At 41.1% G+C, this 22,129-nt stretch overlaps 4 protein-coding genes across 10 annotated transcripts in view; 3 read left to right on the top strand and 1 right to left on the bottom strand.

Moving 5' to 3' along the window:
- Positions 1-370: 370 nt before the first annotated feature.
- LOC135496111 (dynein light chain roadblock-type 2-like) lies at positions 371-2,702 on the top strand. Its single transcript, XM_064785248.1, has 4 exons — positions 371-469; positions 979-1,054; positions 1,258-1,425; positions 2,184-2,702. Exons 1-4 carry the CDS (start codon positions 467-469, stop codon positions 2,228-2,230), a joined length of 294 nt encoding a protein of 97 aa, XP_064641318.1. The 5' UTR covers positions 371-466; the 3' UTR covers positions 2,231-2,702.
- Positions 2,703-3,466: 764 nt separating this feature from the next.
- Positions 3,467-8,644, bottom strand: LOC135496110 (V-type proton ATPase subunit d). The gene is made up of 8 exons (XM_064785247.1): positions 8,450-8,644; positions 8,010-8,181; positions 7,583-7,761; positions 7,287-7,366; positions 6,993-7,070; positions 6,617-6,793; positions 6,298-6,375; positions 3,467-6,031 (listed from the first exon to the last, which is right to left on the bottom strand). Exons 1-8 carry the CDS (start codon positions 8,568-8,570, stop codon positions 5,870-5,872), a joined length of 1,047 nt encoding a protein of 348 aa, XP_064641317.1. The 5' UTR covers positions 8,571-8,644; the 3' UTR covers positions 3,467-5,869.
- A 141-nt stretch (positions 8,645-8,785) lies between these two features.
- Positions 8,786-13,755, top strand: LOC135495748 (adenosylhomocysteinase-like). Its single transcript, XM_064784631.1, has 8 exons — positions 8,786-8,878; positions 10,434-10,624; positions 10,921-11,149; positions 11,372-11,484; positions 11,717-11,924; positions 12,052-12,254; positions 12,456-12,650; positions 12,942-13,755. The coding sequence occupies exons 1-8, from the start codon at positions 8,830-8,832 to the stop codon at positions 13,071-13,073; spliced, it is 1,320 nt and encodes a 439-aa protein (XP_064640701.1). The 5' UTR covers positions 8,786-8,829; the 3' UTR covers positions 13,074-13,755.
- Positions 13,756-17,263: 3,508 nt separating this feature from the next.
- LOC135495987 (uncharacterized protein KIAA0513-like) overlaps positions 17,264-22,129 on the top strand; it is a 29,700-nt gene continuing 24,834 nt past the window's right edge. For 5 of the 7 annotated variants that reach the window (XM_064785062.1, XM_064785059.1, XM_064785060.1 and 2 more), the window contains exons 1-2: positions 17,264-17,358; positions 17,875-18,130. The gene's annotated coding sequence lies outside the window, so the exon portion shown is untranslated. The remainder of the gene's footprint in view (positions 17,359-17,874; positions 18,131-22,129) is intronic. The other 2 variants (XM_064785057.1, XM_064785058.1) reach the window with 2 other exon arrangements.

Genomic DNA, 22,129 nt, shown 5'->3' with positions numbered 1-22,129 from the left:
TAGGGACTCAAGCATTTTAATACATCAGAGATTAAAAGCTCATAAAATGTAAACCATTTGTCCTGGTGATGCCTAGATACATGTAGTTATATTTTCCTGCCACACGTGCCAAGGGATTGTTGTCGCATGGTCCTCTTCCATCCAAGTCTTGTCTTCGTCTTAGTCTATTCCAAGCTTAATTTTGAAGGATTTAAACCCCCGTAAAAGATTTTATCTACTGTTCTACATTAAATATACAGTAACTAAGTACGGTAACTAAGAGCTGTCTTGGAAGCGATGTAGATTATCGTGGATTAATCCTCACTTTGATTCAAAGTGTTCTTGTCCAAGCAGGTCACAACCTGGTCACACCTTGAACCGTACAGTGGCGCCATCTATTCATAGCTATAGCAGGTGTCCGGAAGTAAAACTGAAACACTGAGCAGGCGCAGAAGGAAACATAGCAACGTCAAGAAAGCAAGTCAAAATGGTAAGTCTCTCACAAATTTGCTTTTTAGACCAAATTTTATTATTTTTCCCGATAAATTCTTTTGACGTATTGGTAATTTAAATGTTCTAGAAAACAGTGATATAAGATTTATGTCGATTATCTTTCTCTAATAGAATATAATTGTTCAATAAATCTCTTGAATTTTTGTGTTGTCAAAACATTCCTCATTCCTGGCCGGCTGTGTGATCTACAACAATGTACAATGCAATGCACTGCATGAATTCTAGATAGTAGATGTCAGATGTCTACTATCAATTTGGCTTAAAAAAATACAATTATTTGATTAACACTGAGGATCACAGGTTACAATTTTGAAATGATTTTACGGCCCCAGTCCCCTCTTGGCCTCGGACTCTGTGACTAGACTAGTAGTGTGAGTGTGTGAGTGACTTTTCCCCCCCGTTTTGCCAGCCCATGGCCGAGGGTCCGTACGGCGTAAGCACAAGATCTTTACAGCTTTACTCAACAAACTTTGTCTTTTTTTTCAGTCTGAAGTAGAAGAGTGTCTCAAGAGGATCCAGGTCCATCGTGGGGTGACTGGAGTTATTGTTGTAAATTCGGATGGTAAGTAGTACTAAGTTCATGAGTTTGTGGGTTTACACTACAGTAACAATACATTCATTCAAAAGATATATCACGTTGGACTTCTTGGTCCTGGTTATTGTTGATCGCTATGATGATAGTACATGTAAGTTTCACAATTCTTGCTATACAAACAGAGGGAATTTTTGATCTGAACATTTGAGTAATTTGTTCTATTTTCACAGGAATTCCAATCAAGACCACTCTGGACAATTCAACAACAGTGCAATGTGCTGGGCTAATTCATCAGCTGACGTCAAAAGCTAAGGCTACAGTGCGAGATATTGATCCACAAAATGACCTCACATTCCTGCGAATCCGATCGAAAAAAAATGAAATCATGGTAGCCCCAGGTAAGAAAAATTGATCATTTCTGACCAATTTTACATGTATGTAATTTTGTTTATGGAGTGTGACATGAAAATTGTGCTTGGCAATCAAAATAGAAGTACATCATACAAGAGATTGTTGTTCTTAAGTCTTCCTCAGTGTGTGAAATTCTTTTCTCTAGAAAAAGAGTTTACATTGATTTGCCTGAAAAGTGTAACGTAGTACAAATAAAAAGGTTGGTGTCTGTGGATACACTTTACGACATATTCCTACTTGTTTATTTTTGCTTTCCTCTTGGTTTGGTAATTGGTACTTTCTATCAGTTTGTGGCGGTCTTCATACATTGTAACTGGGAGAGTTTTTTTTATGTATTTTGAGTTTCCTATGTTGGCATGGTTACAGGAGACTTGGGTCAAAGACTTTTATGGATTATTTCGTTTATTTGAGAAATAGTTGATGAAGATAATGTTTCTATTATTTTGTCGGAGAGTTTGTGGGTTTGAATTACAGTTGTTCTGGTCGGGTATGCCTTACGTGGAATTTACAACGTCCCGGGTTAGGTTAGAAAGAATTCTGATGGATTGAGAATGTCATGATCTGAAAGAGAATACATAGATTTCTGGAGGAGCTTTCCTTTCCAAAATTCTGTTTCTCTTGGGCAAAGAAACCTGCTTTAAATTGATACCGTTGTGTAGCTTGTCTGATGATCGATTTATTTTCGAATTGGGTTACTGCTCGATATGTTCATGTTTTTAACCCCTTTCTCTCCTCTGTCTTTCAGAAAAGGATTACATGCTGATCGTTATCCAGAATCCAATGGAATCATAAACAGCATGCGATATAGGACAACATGACAGACATTTTGTAAATAAACTGCTTTGAGATTGTGGTCCACAAGGGATGAAGGCTTTTGTAGGTGGACCGTGGTGATTGGAATCTAAGGTGTTTTAGAGGAAACACGTGACTATTCTTGCAGTCTTGGTAATGGTATTCAGCTTAGAGAAATCCTGTCACCTGTAGTCATCTTTAACTGGGCGAAATAGGGGGCCTCTGTTGTATCTGCAAAACCATTAGCAGTCATTTCAGAAATTCTGCATGAATAAAATCTTTCTCAAGAGCAGTTATCATCTGTAATATATTGTATAATGTTATTTTTTATGTAAAGTACTTGTGGGATTCACTTTGGGCGGGTGGGAAATGTATGGTGTTTTCATTTATGTATTGTTGTAGTTGGGTTTGGTTTCGTTAAAATCTCGTACTTAATTTAATTTAATCTTTAAATAAAATTGGGTTGATGGAAGTTATTTTGTTGTTGTTCTGTATGTTCTATATGTCAGGACAGGATGATGCTGCTGGAACTATTGCACCAATTTTGCAACTTAAATTCGTCCCATTCCCCAAGCAAAATTAGGAGACCAGTGGAAGTACTCTTATGACAAAAATCCCGACCAGTATGGTCCCAGAAGTGTTGGAATTACTTTGAACTTTTTGAATATATGAATTGAGGACAGACATTTGTATCGGCAACTGTCACTCTTGGAAGCGCAGCAGTAGTGTTGAAAAGTGTCCCAATATCTGCTCGAAACGTCATTTGGTTGAAGGCTTTGCCAGCGCCACTCTGTATTTTTAACTAGTCGTAAGGCACCCAGTTACCTGGACGATATAGTACAGCTGTTGGTTCAAGATCCTGCTCCTGCTCGTCGTGGGAAAGGCACCCAGCTACCCAATATGGTATAACTGCACCATCTAACAGCACAGGTTGACAAGCAGCTGGTCAGCCGCTGCAAATCTTACCCTTTACACATTGCGTTATGGTACTCTTGGTGATGGGGTCTTGGCTCCAGGGTCCGACAATGTAAACTATCCAGAAACGAGTAAAATCTCTTGAGCACCTTAAAACACTGTAAAGTGCTCTTGGGCTGAAGATTGCAACTGATTGATTGATCAGCCAGCTTAAGAACAGTACTAGTCCTCATTGACTGAAGACCAAGGTACAGCAGCAAATTGGCCAGTGAAACTGGACCAGTCATCCTGACATGAAAGAGAATGCAAGACAAGTACATATATTTTGTGGTGTGTATCCTCCTTTATTATTAATTTATCACGATACAATATTACCATAATCGCTACGAAAACTATCAAGTTAAACCAAGAGGAATGTCTTTAAAATGCTAACAAACTGGCTAGCAATGTCATAGGACTTGTGGCCTTGGAATCATTTTGGAACAACAAGAACTAAAGGAAATTGAAGAAGGAATGACCAAGGTCAGGTAACGCTGTAAGCAGTAGTAAACGTGATGGTTTACATACTTTTAGCGTAAGAAGCCTACATAGAGCAATTATAAGATACCACTAACTAAAGTGTACCCTTTATGGACATATAATAAACTTGAATAAAATATTTTTTAATGAATTGATGAAGAAATAAGCAGAAATTGTTTTTGAACTGGAATGGTGTGGTTAGACTTTTATGAATGATGATACTGATAACTACCGGTTGAAAGCGAAACCCTACGGCAACATTTTTGTGTCAACATCTCTGGAATTTCTGGACAACATGCCAAACTTTTAAGGTAGTTCACCTTATGTTGCACATTTTTTGTAGTAGGATGACACATCAACCAGAGGTACTTTTCTAATAATAATATGGGGCGATGCTGGATGCCTTGTGTTATGGCATACTATACACCCCAAGCCTAATGAATATATATGGACTGAAATATCTACATTTGGAACACTTTGTCGGTGGTGGAGAGCCCTCTATATTGATGTGCGATAACTACACATCTCGTTATTGGATGATTGGTACATTACATTACTTGTGGATTATTAGAATGTAGTAGTGTTGTGAGTCTATCAGTTATGATGATGTGATTGGAACAAACCCTACTCTGTGAATTGTGCCTGTTTTTCTTTCAACCAGCACTTCACCAGCTTACGCTAATTCCTTGTCTTAAGGCACATGCCATTGAAGTTTTTTATCAACTTTTGGTGCCCACATTGATAGGGTCTGGCCTTAAGATTCATAGACACTCAGTTCAAATGAACAGGTTGCAGAACTGCAGCACAGGGTTGGGACCAACTATTACTATATGGTATGGAATCGTATAATGTTGCCAAACATGGCCACAAGATCATGCTACATAAAACAAAGTACATTTCCTTGTTCACTCCCAATTCTAGTAGTTCCAAATGATGACCATAGACTTGGCTGAAATAAGCCACAATTAAAGTTTGGTGAGTTTCCTTACAGCTACCACTAGATGCCGTTGACAGGAAAACGCAAGCATTGGTAATTTCAACAATATATCTCTACATGCAACTAAATTGAGTAATACACACTTTGAAAATGAGAGACATTTAAACATTATCACATACACAACAGTAACCCTATCAGGCTAGCTCCATGGATACATGTATCTGCCGGTTTTGAAGACGCAAAAACACAAACCACCTTTTGTGGAATTTTTGGAAATCCACCCCAAATAGGCTCACTGAGAAGCAGACTAGATAATATGATGATGAAAGATATCCCATTCCCATCCAAGACATCCCATTCATCCGTCTTTTACCAAAACGTTTAATAAACAGGGGCATAGCCTGGGCCAAGTCATGAGGGTTACATCTTAGGAAGGTCAAACACAACTGAAGACTAAGCATGAAACTTCGTGCTGCCGCCCCCCTGCCCCCTCAACCAATTTTTTGAATGGCAACAGGAATGCCAGCAGATGTTGGAAACTGAACAGTAAGAATAGTTTGTCACTACCATTAACTGATAAACTAAATTTCATGTTTGCTTGATTAGCACAATAAACTGGACTTGACACCTCATCAATGACGAACACTAACAGCTATACTTATCTAAATAATTCTACAATGTAAACCCCTTCATTTTTATGGCCCCAAATTGAAGCGAAAATGTAATTTTCAGATTTCAAATGTTAGGGTCATGAAAACAGAGGAGTTTACAGTTCACATTTAACAATTTCTGGCTGGAATTCCCAGGATATTATGAATTCAGTTGAGACAACTTAAGGGATCAAGCCGCCCTATAGGGCCTGTTATATTCAGGCCCTAATCATCACAACACACTTAGTGCATATAGAATAAATATACATCAATATATACATTAGTATCTGTTTGTGTCCGTCCATCTGTTCTGCTACCAATACTATCATTTAATATTTGTTCAACATGTTCAACAACCAAAAATTTACATATTTACATGCACTTACTCTAACACATATTATGAAACCTACAGTCACTATTGCATTGTACTAGTCTGTCGTCAAATTAACACATAATTCTAATTACACTGGTCGGTAGGAGCAATGTTAGACGTGTTTTATTTTGAAATCACACAGAAAAGGACATACTATTACACTTCAACTTCTCATAAGGAATTGGGGATGAGAACACGTTCTTAAAAGTAAAATTTCAAAACTTCCCAACAAATAGCACCGAATATTACAATATAGGAATGTAGCTGTCAATTTTTGCTCGATGGCGTTGGGCGACACACTCCGATATCCAGATGATATTACGACATTCCTGCTCTTTTAATTTGACGTAAGAGTAGAAGACGCCGTGATGGAACTGTTGCAGGAACGAGTACACGTTCAACTTGACCTGAAAGTGGACAGAAAATCATGTCAGGCCTCAATGTGTTTAGTGTCAGATCATAGCAATGCTCACATTGTCATTTATCAAATACTCACCGCTATTGTGAAATGCAGTGGCACGACTTCAACCAAGACCTGATCTACACTTGAGTGCCTTGGGGTATTGGCTTGCAAAAATAATGCAAGAGAGAAATTACTGGCAATAATTCCTCCAATGACTCGGCAAGAGTTTGAAGCGGTAAGGTTGAACATGAAACTGTCTTAACTGCTCACCTCATGTTCGAAGAAGCGATCCTCAAGTGTTTTCTCTCCCGGGTTGTTGCCAGCTCCCTCAAACAAGGCACGGTACTCCTGCAATAATCACAGGGACATCAGAGATAAGCAATGCAATCCAATGTTGACAGGAGGACTCAAAACTACACAAGTTACCCCACTGGTGGGATCTTTAGTAAGCCTGTGCAGTCAGGTTATGCTGATCTATGAATTAAGTTTCACTTTGTCAAGTTCATATAGAAACAACTCATCTTTTTTTCTGAATAATTTCTTTGGCAAAATCAAATGAATTCATAATAACAAATAACGAAATACATACAGCATAATATTCTGCTACTGCTCTGACTTGATCTTGATCATCAGCCCGTGCGAGGGCCGCCAGACCATCTGGGTAAAGCTTGCCACATGTGGGATATAGCTTATTGCGGTCGTCCTTGGTCAGTTCTGTGCCAAACGAGTTGATCGTGATGATGAATGCCCTGCGATCAGCCTCAAACTAAAAGGAAAGATGGATTATGATAGCAAGGTATGAGAGGGGACATTATTGTCGCTGATTACAACAGACACCGATGTTAATAACGGCCGCCTAGGCCATCCGTGGGTAATTCTCAAGCAAATAAATGTAAACATAAAACCTTATGATCATGTTACTTTCTCATCAAGGCACACAAAGTGATTGTTGTAGTTTTACTTACTGCAAGTATTTCACACATGGTGTCACCCGTTGACCCTCCGATTTGCTCACAGAAGTTGTAGAAGGCCTCTAAATATGCCTGAAAATAAGAAAGGCCACGCCAATTTTAGTAAGTGGATAGTTTGGGTCCAAAAAAAACAAAAAATTGTTGGTATTTTTTATTAAATAATGAAAAAAGACCTGACCTACCAACCGATTTCATCTCATGTAGACATCAGCAATTCTGGATATTGCGCAAGAGCCAACACAGAAGAAAAAGATGAACTCGGCACGATGAAGGATAGGAGAGGCTCACCTTATATAGTGTATTCCTAATGATCTCAATATTCATTTCATCTAAATCTTGCTCAGATATGCAGTCAATGAAGTAGGGAGCTGAAAATTAATCAAAAGACAGAAACTGTTACACCACAAATTCTCAAAGTCAAAACCTCATGAGGAGTAGAAAGATGTAACTTCTTTTGGCTGTCAAGTGGAAGCTATAAAGTTTCTCTCCGATTCTGAAATTTAGATGCTCCGAGTCTGATGATATGCGAGTTTTGTGGAACATATCCGACTTATTCTCTCACTCCTAAAATTCCTACTTCTTACCTAGGGGCGTATCAACAAGTACAGCGTTGTAAAGTTCAGCTGGAGTGGCTGCAATATGGATGGCTTCCATTTGTTCGAAGCTTCCAAGCGGGTGACATTTTGGAATGAGTTCGGATATAGATCGCTGATGTAGCGTGCCAGTGATGAGAAGGATGATGTTGTCTATCATGTAACTGTACCTAAAATCAAGCAGATTGAAATTTGGTAAAAAAACTAAGTTGAACAGTAACCAAGCTTTACCAAGACTTCACCAAGCTTGTTCCGTCTGTTTGTTTGCCTCACATTTAGACTCAGCAAATATATAGTTTTTACTGCCATTACAGATGTAACTTCCTGGGGTGTATCAGACATGACAGATGACATCTGCTTGCCAACCAGCTGTTGTTTCACACCTTTTGATATGTCAATTCAGTAGAATTAACCTTACGTGATGTAGTCAAGGAATGTGGCAAGTGGTTCCACAGCCTGGTTTCTCATGTGTTGGAACTCCACAACCAACTTCTCTTTTAGTTTATCATCGATGACTGAGACAGAGAGAGGACTGGCTTCATTTGCAAGAAATGTGCCATAATCTGTGCTTTGGAGATGAAGTTTCAGGTCTGAAATGATAGAAGTGGTTTTTTAGTACAATATCCATTGAAATATCAATCAACTGGAAGAAAAAAACCAAACATGCCTCTCCTTGAACACCACCAATGTTGCGATCCTGCACATTTCAATTGTTTTGTTTGGTCCCTTGAAGACAAACGAACCAGGGCCATGTTCATTTAGTGAGCAGCAACATCAGGCTACTGCAATTATCATGTCTGATGTCATGAGGTCATCATGTCTCTTGCCAGTATTTGCCTTTTTTGACTGGTTAGTTACCTTCTAAAGACTCGCACTGGACCAGATTGAGATAATCGGTCTGTTTCAAGATTCCTCCCTTGAATCCTCGAACAAGGCCTTCCAAATAACCGCAATCCACATTAAAATATGCCTCTGACATGATAAAAAATCTTGTTTTCTTCCCAAATCTGTGAAAATTTTGCTTCCTGGTTGAAAAATGGCCGAGTTTGCCGGAGTCACATGACTCGAGCAAAGGTTCGTAGAAGAGCTTATAGGATTGGCTGAAGTGCTGAACAAGGAGCCAATCATTCGGTCTTTTACAAATCTATGCTAATGAGCACAGCATAAATAATGGTGAAACTTTGACTCTGCCTCTCTTTAGCATATTCCATTGCCGAGGTCAGATCACGCCATACAAAATGCCTTCAGCACCAGGACCCGGCGATAACAAGCCTCCGTTCAAAGTTGGTGAGAACACCGATATTTTTATATGTCATTAATTTTCAATGTTGTTGTCAATATGTATTCCGTGTTTAAATTCAATACCCATCGATCAAAGAAATGTTACTTCATTATTTTGCGGAAATTTAGTGGTTGAAAAATATTGATGATGCTCTCTCTTAGTCTGTGTGTACGTGTGTGTGCACATACATCATACATGTACATTTGTATGTGCTTCATACACTGTGAGATTTGAGTCCTACTTTGACATTTGTGTTCTGTAGTGGAATGTCGCTTTTGCTACTAGGTCAGATAGGTGGGTGTGATTAGGCCTGCCTTATAGTTGTAAATCATTCAAACCGAACCCAGCTTGGCAGCTTGACGGCCATCGTCATTCATCATCAAGGACGGTCGACGAGTTGTGATGTTATGCTGTCATCCGACCACGTCATCATGCCATTACCAGCCAGCCAGCCATGTGCATGCATGCCGTGGTCTTCTTCCACTGTTCCTGATGACCTGTTAGTGTTAGCGCTCAGAATGTTGTGCTCGACGTGGCGACAATGTCTTCATCAGACGTCGGGCCAATGTAGTAGGTGTATAACTATAATTACTGCAGTCTATAGCCCACCATTCTTTATAAGACCGTGTAGGCTTACAACACACTCAGTGGGCGTCGACGCGACCTCTGACCGTGTTATCTTGCTGCCTAGCCACCAGCGATGTCGGGGACGCTGGTATCGTTATGTCATTAGCAGCAATATTCCTGGTTTTTGCATCCTGCATGAGGACGCCCTCGTCCCAATTAGGTTAGGTCAGGTGGATGTCCCTAAACTAGACAGAAATTTCCGACCCATCCCAGCGTAACGAAAAGTCTTGTCCCAGTTATATGCCTGTCTGGTGTCAATCAAGCTGCTGGGGTGGAGTTGCTCCCCTGAAATCTATTCTGATTGGCAAGCTGTAATGCGGATGACATCTGCACTGCTTATAATACTGTGACAGCACTTGTCAATTTTCTTAATGGGAAATTTGCAAGCCTGTCCCATGGACCCTGTGAAGTGACTTTTATGTCATTGAAAGAAAGGCTAGTTTCTTCTGGATCTGTTGACCTGCATTGATCTCTGATCAAACCGGTCTTGTTACAAAACATGACCAGTTCTGTTATCTTGTCATTTGAGACCAGATTAGACTGGTCATCTAGCTTGTCGCTAATTTCAATCATATCGCACAACTAAGATAAACTTTATATAATGTCATTGTCTAAACCAGATTTTTTTGTTTGCGTTGCTTATCCTTTGATTGGCATTATGTTATACCAATCTATATGGGTTGTTGTAGGCCTACCTTGCCTGGCTTTGCTAGAATTGAAATTGTGACTGGGGGGGGGGGGGGGGGTAAGGGCTATGCTTAAAATTTTGCAATAAGACTTGATAGAATACGTGCATGTATATCTGAAAAAAGGTTTGTCTGCATGGTGTAATTGGTATGGGTACGTACTGGTGCCGACTAATTGTTAGAACACATATGGTAAGAAGAGACAGTTGTGGTTTGCTGTTAAATTTGATTTGGTTTGTGATTTCAGCGAACATGGATCTCGCAGAAATGGGACGCAGTTCCATCACGATCGCCGAGAATGAGATGCCTGGCCTGATGGAGATGAGGCGGCGTCACGGCCCTGCTAAACCACTGAAGGGCGCCAGGATTGCAGGATGTCTTCACATGACTGTCCAGACAGCTGTCCTGATTGAGACTCTTACAGAATTAGGCGCTGATGTTAGTATAGATTAATCGTACGATGATAATACTTATTTAAAACTAAAACACTTCATCAGTACCCATTGTACTCATTGCCCTGTATGTCCACTATATCAATACGTTTTGGTTTGTTGGACCCTTTTATTTGAGGTTTGAAGTTGGTTCCTTCATTCAATAGTTTACCAAAAAGTGGGTTGATTTCAGGGGGTGGATCTCTTGAGACCATGGGTCAGCCAGTGAGAAGGGGGTTAACAATTCAAAGTGCAAGATTTTGCCTGATTCTCTCATGCTTTGACCCTTGACTATTTCTACAGGTTCAGTGGTCTAGCTGCAATATCTTCTCCACCCAAGACTTCGCTGCTGCAGCCATTGCCAAAACTGGCGTGCCCGTCTATGCATGGAAGGGCGAGACTGACGAGGAATATGCCTGGTGTATCGAACAGACGCTCATCTTCGCTGATGGTCAACCTCTCAACCTGATCTTGGACGACGGTGGTGATCTCACAAATCTTGTTCACGAAAAATACCCCCAATATCTTAAAGGTGAGGACACTTACTTTCAGCCCCATGTAAGAGATGTTCGTCATCCTGTTTGGATGAGACTTTTACTCATTTGTTTATTCCAATAACCTTGCTCTGAAGAAAAATCTACATTCCTTGTGTCTGTGATTCCACCTCTTAAAAGGTATGCATCCAACGCACAGCGTAGAGATTAACAAGGCCACAAGAGCTCACTGTAATATTCTTCATATTCTCTCATTGCAGGCATCAAAGGTCTCTCTGAAGAAACCACCACTGGTGTCCATAATCTTTACAAAATGATGAAGGCTGGAAAACTTAAAGTCCCTGCCATCAATGTCAATGATTCAGTAACAAAGGTTCGTATTGATCGAGTTCAATAGGGGTTCAATAATACATAATTTCAATGATTGTCATAATCTGATTGAATAAATCAGGAACCGAAACTAGTGTCCCTAATCAGTTGCGTTAATAGAGAGGTGTCCGCTATAGGGGGGTTCCACTGTAGGTGAATCGTATGACTGTACAAAAGGTATTTGAATACACTTAACTGTTATTGCTGGATATTACATACTACTGTTACTTTTTCAGAGTAAATTTGACAACTTGTACGGGTGCCGTGAGTCGCTTGTGGATGGAATCAAGCGGGCCACCGATGTTATGTTGGCGGGCAAGGTGTGCGTCGTCGCTGGTTATGGTGATGTAGGAAAGGGCAGCGCGCATGCTCTTCGAGCTTTCGGAGCCCGAGTGCTCGTCACAGAAATTGATCCCATCAATGCTCTGCAGGCAGCTATGGAAGGTGAGGGCTTCAATCAATCCGTCACTGGTTTCATGAAGAGGCCTGTCCGCCCAAATCCAGAACATATTAATAAATTATAAATGGAGATTATTTCAGATGAATTTAATGAGAATCTGTTTTTTTTCAGGCTTTGAAGTCACTACGATAGATGAAGCCGTCAAAGAGGCCAGAATCTTCGTCACAGCCACCGGATGCAAGGGTATCCTTGGGCCAGAACATTTTAAACAGATGCTGGAGGATTCCATCGTGTGTAACATCGGCCATTTCGATTGTGAAATCAATGTTGCATGGCTGCAAGAAAATTGTAAGAAGACCGAAGTGAAACCACAGGTGAGAAAAACAACTGCATAGCTTCTTGATTTGACTGTGGCTTTAGTCCAGGGTCGTCTTATCAAGCAGTAGGGGAGGGGACACACTACTACAACAAAAATGTGTCTTTCATGCCGAGTTAGGACAAAAAATAGTGCTCAGCATTCATATAAACTCCACATTATTGGTTCAATCTTTTTTAATTCGTGATTTTTCTTTCAGGTTGAACGATACACACTTCCCAATGGCCGCCATATCATCCTGCTCGCAGAAGGCCGTCTTGTCAATCTCGGCTGTGCCCACGGACATCCCAGTTTTGTCATGAGCAACTCTTTCACCAATCAAGTCTTGGCTCAGATAGAGCTGTGGACCAGGGCAGATCAGTATGCGCTTGGAGTTCACTTCTTGCCCAAAAATGTAAGTTCACCTCCTCAGGAAAATACCCAACTGTATCTCCGTTATTTTTTTGTACCCACTTGTTTGGGAAACCTACTATCTTGCCTTCACCTGTGCTGCCATCCTTCATATTTAGCGCTTATGTCAATTCCTTACATCGAGACATGTTGTCACAATTGACGTTCAGAAATTTTCCAACAGGGTTGTTTTGGCTCCAGTAAGAGTAAAGGATAGGTGGTGGCCATCAATTACATCACAAGACTTTCTGACTTTCCAAACTTTCTGACATTGAAATGTTCTATTCTTTTCCAGTTGGATGAGGAAGTAGCCCGTCTCCATCTTGATCATCTCGGTGTCAAACTGACGAAGCTCAGCTCAGATCAGGCAGAATACCTCGGCCTCCCACAAGCTGGACCTTTCAAGCCCGACCATTACAGATACTAAAATCAAATGACATTTCCATGTACGTGCGCGAACTCTGTCTTCGGCATCCAATTGATCTCGGTAGAAAAAGCGCTCAAAGCTGTATTACAGAACGGGCCTATTTGATTATGATCCTTTGGTCCGGCAGAGATAAACCAAGTGTTGGACATGAGATATTTCTTTTTGTCCCACAGACACGCCAGAGAATATCTTCCCAAGGAATGCTTCCATTCTGTAATATTACTTTGTTCCTTTCTCCATTGATGCCGTTACCATGTTGAGGGATACAGTACCTTGCCTGACTATCGTAAACGAACATTCCGGTGGAGTGCGTTTTATTGTTGTAGTCGTATTGGCTAGTGGTATCCTAATTCCCAAGTAGGTGGCAGCACTGCCTTTGGCAGGATCATGTAATTACTGAAATATTGATCAATTAAATTTTAACAGAATTATGTTAAAGTTAATGATTTTACCAGACTCATAATCATATGATACACATTCAGTTTGTAACAAGACTTTGTTGAGATACTATGCTTAGCAATTTTCGTCTAATGAACATCATTGGTCTGTTGGTGCTACCACTCTGTATCATGTAATATGTGAAGCCCCAGAATGTGCAATTCACAGATGTCGGTGGATAAAAAAAGTTGATTGTACTCAATATAACTTACATAGTTGGTAAATACAGGTATATTGACAATAAGTTGTTGTATTGACTTTTAAAAAAGTTATCATCCTTTGGTCCGGCAGAGATAAACCAAGTGTTGGACATGAGATATTTCCTTTTGTTCTACAGACACGCTAAAGAATATCTTCCAATGAGCCCCCCCCCCCACACACACACACACACACACAACCTTTTTCTACACTCTGGATGCAGTGGACCGGACTCGTGCCTCGCACTAACAAAAGGAGTGTGGAGGAGATCAAATTAAGAAGACGCCATGAACCTCCCCGGGAGTCCACTCCCCAGACAAGCTCTCCGTTAACACAAGTGATCATGTACTGTACATCGTCGGACAGGGGATATTCCATGGCTTATTGATAGAGCTAATTTACCTTCAAACCCAATTGGTTCCAAGGAGGACAAAGTCACAACCAGAAGATCGTGCTAAGACAATTTTAGCAAGTTGAGATATCATTACTAGATAATTGACTGTGTCACAACTGATTCTATGCGTATGGACTGACGGGATGGGCGCTTTATGGGGGCTTTTTCATTCTATGAAAGCCTGGCAGCGGCTCGGGCCATCATAGCATGTTTAGCTGGTCCTGAAGAATATCGCTCAACAAAAAGAAAATCAAACTAAGTACAAAATTAATCTTTATTGCTGTATATGTACTCTTCGAATTGACGTCTGACGGTAATGCAGACCCAACGTCGCAGCCGACGCATGCTCTGCAATCATCTATCTATGGTATTCACTTTTTGTGCGCCCTCTGTTGTTCCTCCACTACAACGAAAAGGTGACCCTTTTCTTCTCCTGCCCTGGCGTTCGTCCTACACCTGGAGTTCTAACCTCATTATCTGTTTCATGGGCAGTACTTTGTAAAATCGGCGTTCCAGTAATTCTGAGTCGTCCGGTATCATCGCCTGTAGATACCGGATGTTGTGCGTCTTCCAAAAAGTAAAGTGCGTCTGATGAAACGTCCTGTCCCGACGCCTTCTTCTTTATGTTCTCTTTCGAAATACCTAACATTGGGCATGTCTTTTGCCCATGTGTTCCCGACGTCTGCGCATCTGGTGGTGACGTATGCGCGTCTTCACCTGTCGTACCAGAGTGCATCTCGCCAGTTTCTTCATCTACTTGCTCTTCATCTACTTTCTTTTGCACCTCAGTCACAGTAACATCATCTTTCGGTTGTTTTATAACAATATGATCTAATTCTTTCTCGACATATTTGTTCCACTTGCGCTGTTCCAAATTGACCTTGCCAGTTCTAAAGGTCGTTTCATCTGACAGCCATTGCCGATTCTTTGCTGCCTCTGCACATTTCTCCTCCTCAGCCAACCTCTTTAATCTCATCACTTCCAAATCCTTCAATTTCAAATGGACATAATCCAACCATTTCCGTTCTCCTGCATTCCGACGCCTGGCATTCTCTTTTATCTCTGTTTCAAGCAGTTCGACATCCTGGGTCAATTTCTGGATCAATCTCTGTCTGGTTTCATTGATACCTAGCTCCACAACTGAGGAGAATCCGTCTCCTTTTTGCACCGAATCGCACACTCCTTTCACGCCTCGTTTCGCCCGGACCAACCTGATGTTCCGTTCGCCGATGCCTCCGGCCTCATTTGCCATGATGTAATCTGGCATACCAGGCGGAGATGTTGCAAGCTCAACTTCAACTTTTACATCTTTCACAACTTTGACTTTCGCCTCACTTTGTACCCCTTCGTCCCATTTTTCCGTCGTCTCATTACTTTCTGAACCACCGCCCTTCTTCACACCCATCATGCGGGCACCCCAGGACAAACGTCTCACATTCTCTTTTTCGTCCCCTTCTCCCGGGCTCAACCACAAGCCAGATTCAATTTGATCCTCAGGCAGTGTGTCCTCCAACCTAGCAGCGCCGTCAAGATCTCCCCCAAACAATAACTCTCCAGAGATACACCGCTTTGTCTCTTCAGTGTCACCAATTTCGAACCTGTGAGTGTATCTTAGTTTCATACATTCGGAACCTGCTCCGAGCGTGTCGCCAAAACTGTCCACCGCGGTGTTCTCTCCTGAAGCGTTCGAAATGTTCTTCTTCATTTCAGCGAAATCTTCGCTGTTATTCTCAGCATTCCGGTGGTACTCCCAAGCCCCATGCTCGAAGTCAGCTGCGCCGAGGATAAGCACCTCTTTCAAGTACTTCTTGCTGTCGCTTTCTACGACATCTTCGAAAGTCCTTCCAAACTCATCTCTCAGTTTCAGCGGATCAGTCAGATCTTCTTGTCCGCTCCTCTTGGAAACATTGCTGACTTCTGACTGTCTTTCCATTGTCTAAAATTATGTTGAAATCATTGCATTAACTTCAGTGTGTCATGCCATAATAGCAGGGTACAGGTTACGAAGACATACAAAATAACATGCTGCAGACACAGCCAGAGGCCGTCACAACTCCCCAAGGACCGGGAGGACAACCTGGGTTGCGGTCTTAGTTCAGTCATACTTCTCCGACTGTGTGGTGACCATTGGCCTTGACGCCAGTCAAGTCGCAGTTAGAATCTTAGATCATCTGTTCAGAGGTGAATAGACCCTGGTTTTGAGTCCTCCCTTGCGACTTCTATTCTTTGAATTTGACTTCTTCTTACCATCAATCAAATTCAAAATACAAATATCTTCTGGGTAAAATCATTGAATATCACTTCAAGGCTCTCATGTATTAGCCGTCTCAGGTATTAACCGTTTTTATCAAAATAACCAAAAAGTTGGTACTTACCGATTAACGCAGGCTGATGATAGGCAATAATCTAATCAGGAGTGAGACGAAATGAACGCAGGCCATGTAGGCTTTTGCATCGATTGGCGCGAGGACGGTGACGTTTGTTGCGTGACGTGATTGGCCCCACTGCATGCAGCGCTCTGCCTCCCGAAAATCTGGCGGGTGCACAAAAAGTTTCGATTGATATTTTTCATCCTGAACCTCATGGCCTATACTCTCTTTAAACATAGTCGGGGTATAAATCTTGATAAGATGCAATAAGCTTGGTGGTCAAGGTGTATTTTTTATCCTAATTCGTTTTTGGCTGGATTCCTAAACTATTCCAACGATATTATCTTGCGCCGCTTCCCATATCGCCCTGGAACATTGACTAACAAAACATCAGAAATACCCGCTGGCGTGGCTTACATATCTTTAGCCATTGACTGTGACGACCTGTGCATACAATAACATTTAAATAACACTGTTCATGGAGTATAAATAACCAATTATAATACATGCAATATATGGCACCCCAAGAGGCCTCTTCGAAATGGCACCCGATACCGATATTCACGAGGACGACCTGTATCTTGGCCTAGCAAGCACATCTCGCCATGTAATATAATGGGAACTACTCCCAAAATCATACTCCTTCGTCTTCCGGTATTGATACATGTATATCATTTCAATTCCTGCTGTCGTCTGCTCAAACTGATAGATGGAGTTTCAGGTGGCAATCACACATGGATCAGCGACAACCTCAACGGGTTCCTGCTCAAATTTGTTTTCGGCCGGGCGCGTTCTCCGACAATTTATCTCCATTAATTACCAAATTCTGAAGTAATTTGTGGCCTTCCTTTGGCAAGAAGACTCTCCGACTAGTCAAAACCAACAGGTAACTTTAGGAGGGTTCTCTTTCAGCATCTGACGTTTCGTCAGAACGGTGAGTTCGGTCAGTTTTGATTCGGTAGTTAACGGTGTGTGTTATGCCATGACAACGCACGTGGTTCCTACAATGTATTTCCCACAGTAACTGCCAGTGTGGAAAGAAAAATCTGTCCCAGGATAGAGTGTCCGGTCCGTGGACAATTTTTTTGTTGCATTTAATCTCCGAGGTTGGTAATCTTCCCACTCAACCAATATTCTTTCATTTTTCAAGTAGGCCCTATCCATGCCCTATCAACATTTGAAACGTACCATGATTGTAAGCTTGGTTTATTGAACATTTCATTCAGTCCCTATAAACTGTTTCAGCATCTCTGATGACATGTTAGTGTAATCCCTTTAACATTTGCCCACAACAGTGGCTTATTGTCCTTTTAAATCCATAAAAAGAAGTCACCGGAACCATATATGGGTGGGCGTGAACAGTGAACAGCGGAATCGATATTCTATAATCTTGCGTATATAGTTTTATCTTGTGCAGCAGCCCATGTTCCCGTATTGATCAGCAGCGCACGCATATTCAAGTAGCTAGCGGGGACGGATCAATAGCTAGCATAGCCGGCCATGTTGGGGAATCTGTGCTAGCCATAGCACGTCATCTATACTTGCCTTTGACATTTCGTGCCGACAGTGCGGATCTGTACACTCGCAGATATTCTTATTCGATCCGTTTCCTCATTTGGATGAAACTGATAACATGGAAATGTGGTTTTTCAAATAAGGTGGGTGGTTGTCGTATTTTTGTACGAAACTGTTGTCGCTTACTCATAATTGTGTCTCACGTAGAAAATGCTATATCTGCTATGTGTATAGCATAGATAGCTATGTTAATAATTGATATGTACTTTTTTCCTTGTTGGTTATAGGATGGACTTATTTTGGTCAGTGATGGTGTCAAATGGAGATGATGAATTTTGTAAACTCAAATATCTGCCCTTAATTTTCGCAAATTATATGCTTTGGAGATTCACTAAATTTTGCAAACCGATGGACTTCCCATTGAGAACAGCTTTTCATTTACGTTTGCATCATTTTAAGTGATAGCATTTTGACCCTCTTACGCAAAACTGCTAAAAATATAATGCTTGTTTATCCTTGTGTCATTTTGGTGGTTTTTCCAATGGTAAATGACGTGCGGACTTATAAAGATTTGATGCTCTATATGTTTTGTTACTGTAAATGTCAGAATTACAGTCAATTCATTGTCATAAATGATATTGAACATTAGAAAAACATTTGCAGTGATAATAATAGGTTCATCATTTTAATGGTGAGCAGAGATAATAACCAATCATCATGTCGCAATAATGGCATCTATTTGCGGACAATCTTCTATTCATTAAATTGTGAGTCACAATAAAGACCTGCTAAAGCAAACTATCATGACTGGTCCCAACAATGTCACAACAATGTCCTCGCTTTTCTTCTACAGCATCTCACAAGTATCAGGTAACCATCCTGGATCTGATCAAACATCCTGTTTTCTGCCTCTCGATTCCCTTCCTTTTATTCTGTCATGACTAAAATACATACCAGCATGCACTCTAAAACTAGGGTTGCCAAAAAGGTGCTATGAATTACAGAGCACCCTAAGTGCCACTGTGGCACCCTTATGTGCCACCATGACACCCCTATGCTACCTCAATTCGACATGGGGTGCTATGAAACAAAATTGAATGACTCGTGGTAAAATGAGGTTCCAGTGCTTGGATATTGCTACACCCATTCATCAGTTAGCCAGAAGAAATAAGTCAAGGTAATTCGTACTGCAAGTGCATCCCTAAAGAAAGATTTCTATGGCAACCTTATGCTAGGGTGCCCTGTGGGTGGTACTAGCACCCTATATAGCACCCAAGTAGGATGCGCAGTATTCGCTTCCAACAGGGCACCCTAGGGTGCAATAGAAACTTCTCAAGATTGCAGTTTGAAATATCTTGACTTATTTCATCTGGCTAACTTGAAGGCCAGACGGTGATAAATGAGTGGAGCAACACATAAGCGTTGGGACTTCAAACTTTGTTTCATGGCACCCTTCTTCTCATAGCACCCCAAAGTGTGCCATTGTAGCATCTTAGGGTGCTATATCAGGCTGAAGCACCCTTGTTTTTAGAGTGCAAGCCTTTCTGATGCTGATAATGGTGTCATGCCTCTGGCAAATAAGAAACCGGTCTATTTTGCACCCTCTCTATGATTCGTATGACATGTTCCTTTTATTTCAATGATATTTTTTGTAACAATGGATTAAAGATCGCCTCAATGCTCCATTCATTCCTGTTCTTGTAGGTGTTTATATCCGAGTGTATCATCATTGAGGCTACAATTCTACAATTCTGATGGATTGTCTTCAGTGTTCTGATCAATTGGCTATTGTCAGTCCATTGTGCAATCTCTAAGTAACAGTTATTCTCATTCATTCATCAGCTTACAAACACAACAATTAGCTTGGCATTCACGGAGGCAAATGTAATCGATTTAGGCATAGTATAGCCCTTTTGCTGTGGATGTCAGTTGCGTCTTGGCAGCACGTGATCTACACAGCTCTTAATGAATCCACCCTCAAGCTCTTTGTATGAACATGACTTTCCTTTCCGTATGTTTGACTAATTGACGAAAAATTAAAGATGGCCTCCGACACCGACAGTTTGACTTCTGATCACTTTCTGCCATTGTGGTAACTTTTCATTGATATTGTATAGTCTTTACTTGTGGGGAAATTATTGGATATTTCTAATGATGTCTTACTGGCTAAGCGTCTGCTGCGATCATGTTCCCATCCGCCACAGCTCGTTATTGATCTTTCTCTGTTCATATTCATTACTTTTGCTTATGGCGAGATTTTTTACAGGCATTACGCCCACGCAAGTAGTATCTGGGCTACTTCAGGCTACAATTGACCTGTTTATCATTGACCTAGTAACCTTTTCAAGTCAAGGGCATTGGACATCAAGGGCACATGTCAGTACCATGTAATTAGGTCAAACTGAGGGGTATAGGGATGATTCATTTCAAGGACAAAACCCAAAATAACGTTCTGACACATTCTTAGTCAAGGTTATAGACCTATCTTTCCTTCACCTCAAGGTCAAGGTACTTGGAACTCAAGGATAGCCCTAATTAGCTACTGAGACCGCTCATTAGCATACTAAGTAGGTCAATTGTAGCCTGCAGTAGCCTAGATACTACTCACGCCATTGCAGCTGCCATGACAGTGTTTAAAAATAAAGCTTTTTCGAAAATCATAAGAATCCATGGTTGAAACTGACAGCTTGCTCGTTTGGACAGCTAGTTGATACTACAGATTAAATGTCATCCGAGCTGAAACGTCAGACTAATCACCTTTTGACATTTAGAGAAGGTTCGGTCACCGGGCTGTAGCCATCATAAGATGGGAATCATGCGGATGAGGAGGAGGGAGATGAGGCCAATGTCCTCAATAGAAACTAAGCCCTCTCAGTCACTGAGTCAGGATGGCCCTCATAGGGCATGTCTTTGTCTGATTTTCTTGCTTGGGGGTAATTTTGATTCCAAATTTGAATGCCCAGAGGTACATTTCTGCTTTTTATAACTTCCTTTTTAGTTTGCACGGACATCATCAACAAGAAATAAAGACTAAGAATCTATAAGCATGACCTCCATTCATAATAGGTATGCATTCTTTTGTCATGTATTTGCCTGTTTGTTTGAAACATCACTTCCTACTCTCGCAAGAGAAAACTGTCAGCAGAATCCTTTGAAATCAGTGCTTAGAAGGCACAGTGCATGTCATTCAAATGGTGACATTTGTCTTGGGAAGCCAGAGAAATCACCTCCACCATGAATAAGACGGGGATAGAATGTTTAATGAAGGTATGTCGTCGTTACTCTGCAGAATATCTTGTGCCTTGCCGGAAGCCACTAATGTACTGTATGAATCAGTGTTAAAAGTATTGATCGAAAATTTTATCAAACTAAAGAAGGAAAGCAAGGAAGAAAAAACGATCAGAACCACCAGTCCGTGGCCACGCATCTCCAAACCCCATATCCGCTGAAGTCTTATGTTGTGCAAACCTATTAAACACAAATGATGTCCAGCCTCTACTGTTTGCGTGACTGGAGTCAGACGTGCCAAACCACCTAACTGCATCCTCTGCTCTTCAAAACTTCTCCATATACGAGATGTCCTCGTGTATACCGGTAGCCTATCCTTTCTGTACTATAAAAGTAGGACCATAAATTTCGGAGGTCCACAAAAGGGTGCCAGTAAGACTAAGTAGGCCCTGTTCCTTCCTTTATTGTGACATGTCATGCACAATCTGCAAAGCCCCGCTTCCCATACCGCCATGGACTATTAAACAAAACATTAGAAATATCCACTGGTATGGCTTACAGATCTTTAGCCAATGACTGTGACGACCTGTGCATACAACCAACATTTGAATAACACTGTTCATAGAGTATAAATAGCCAATTATAATACATGCGATAATTATATGGCACCCCAAGCCTCTTCAAAATGGCACCCGATACCGGTATTCACGAGGATGAGCTGTATTTTATGATTAATGAATGAAATGCGCTTTGCTTTTAACTTCCATTCTTTGTGTAGCTGCAGCAAACATTACTAAATCCACCAGACCATGCCTTTCCCTAGGAATTGATCCTGGACTGAGAAAGAAGGGGCATCAGCCTTCACATTTCAAAAGATCTTGGTGAAATTCAAAAAAAGATGCTTACCAAACTGG

Source organism: Lineus longissimus, chromosome 11 (assembly GCF_910592395.1).
Source record: "Lineus longissimus chromosome 11, tnLinLong1.2, whole genome shotgun sequence".
Classification (NCBI taxonomy): Eukaryota; Metazoa; Nemertea; class Pilidiophora; order Heteronemertea; family Lineidae; genus Lineus; species Lineus longissimus.
This window is presented reverse-complemented; position numbering and strand designations above follow the sequence as displayed.

Coding starts and splice junctions, on each gene's coding strand:
- LOC135496111 (XM_064785248.1), top strand. Junction 1,055..1,257: donor TATTGTTGTAAATTCGGATG/GTAAGTAGTACT, acceptor CTATTTTCACAG/GAATTCCAATCAAGACCACT. Junction 1,426..2,183: donor TGAAATCATGGTAGCCCCAG/GTAAGAAAAATT, acceptor TCTGTCTTTCAG/AAAAGGATTACATGCTGATC.
- LOC135496110 (XM_064785247.1), bottom strand. CDS start 8,570: ATGTCAGAGGCATATTTTAATGTGGATTGCGGTTATTTGGAAGGCCTT. Junction 8,182..8,449: donor CCAGTGCGAGTCTTTAGAAG/GTAACTAACCAG, acceptor CTATCATTTCAG/ACCTGAAACTTCATCTCCAA. Junction 6,032..6,297: donor ATCGCTTCTTCGAACATGAG/GTGAGCAGTTAA, acceptor GTCCACTTTCAG/GTCAAGTTGAACGTGTACTC.
- LOC135495748 (XM_064784631.1), top strand. CDS start 8,830: ATGCCTTCAGCACCAGGACCCGGCGATAACAAGCCTCCGTTCAAAGTT. Junction 8,879..10,433: donor CAAGCCTCCGTTCAAAGTTG/GTGAGAACACCG, acceptor TTGTGATTTCAG/CGAACATGGATCTCGCAGAA. Junction 12,651..12,941: donor TTCACTTCTTGCCCAAAAAT/GTAAGTTCACCT, acceptor ATTCTTTTCCAG/TTGGATGAGGAAGTAGCCCG.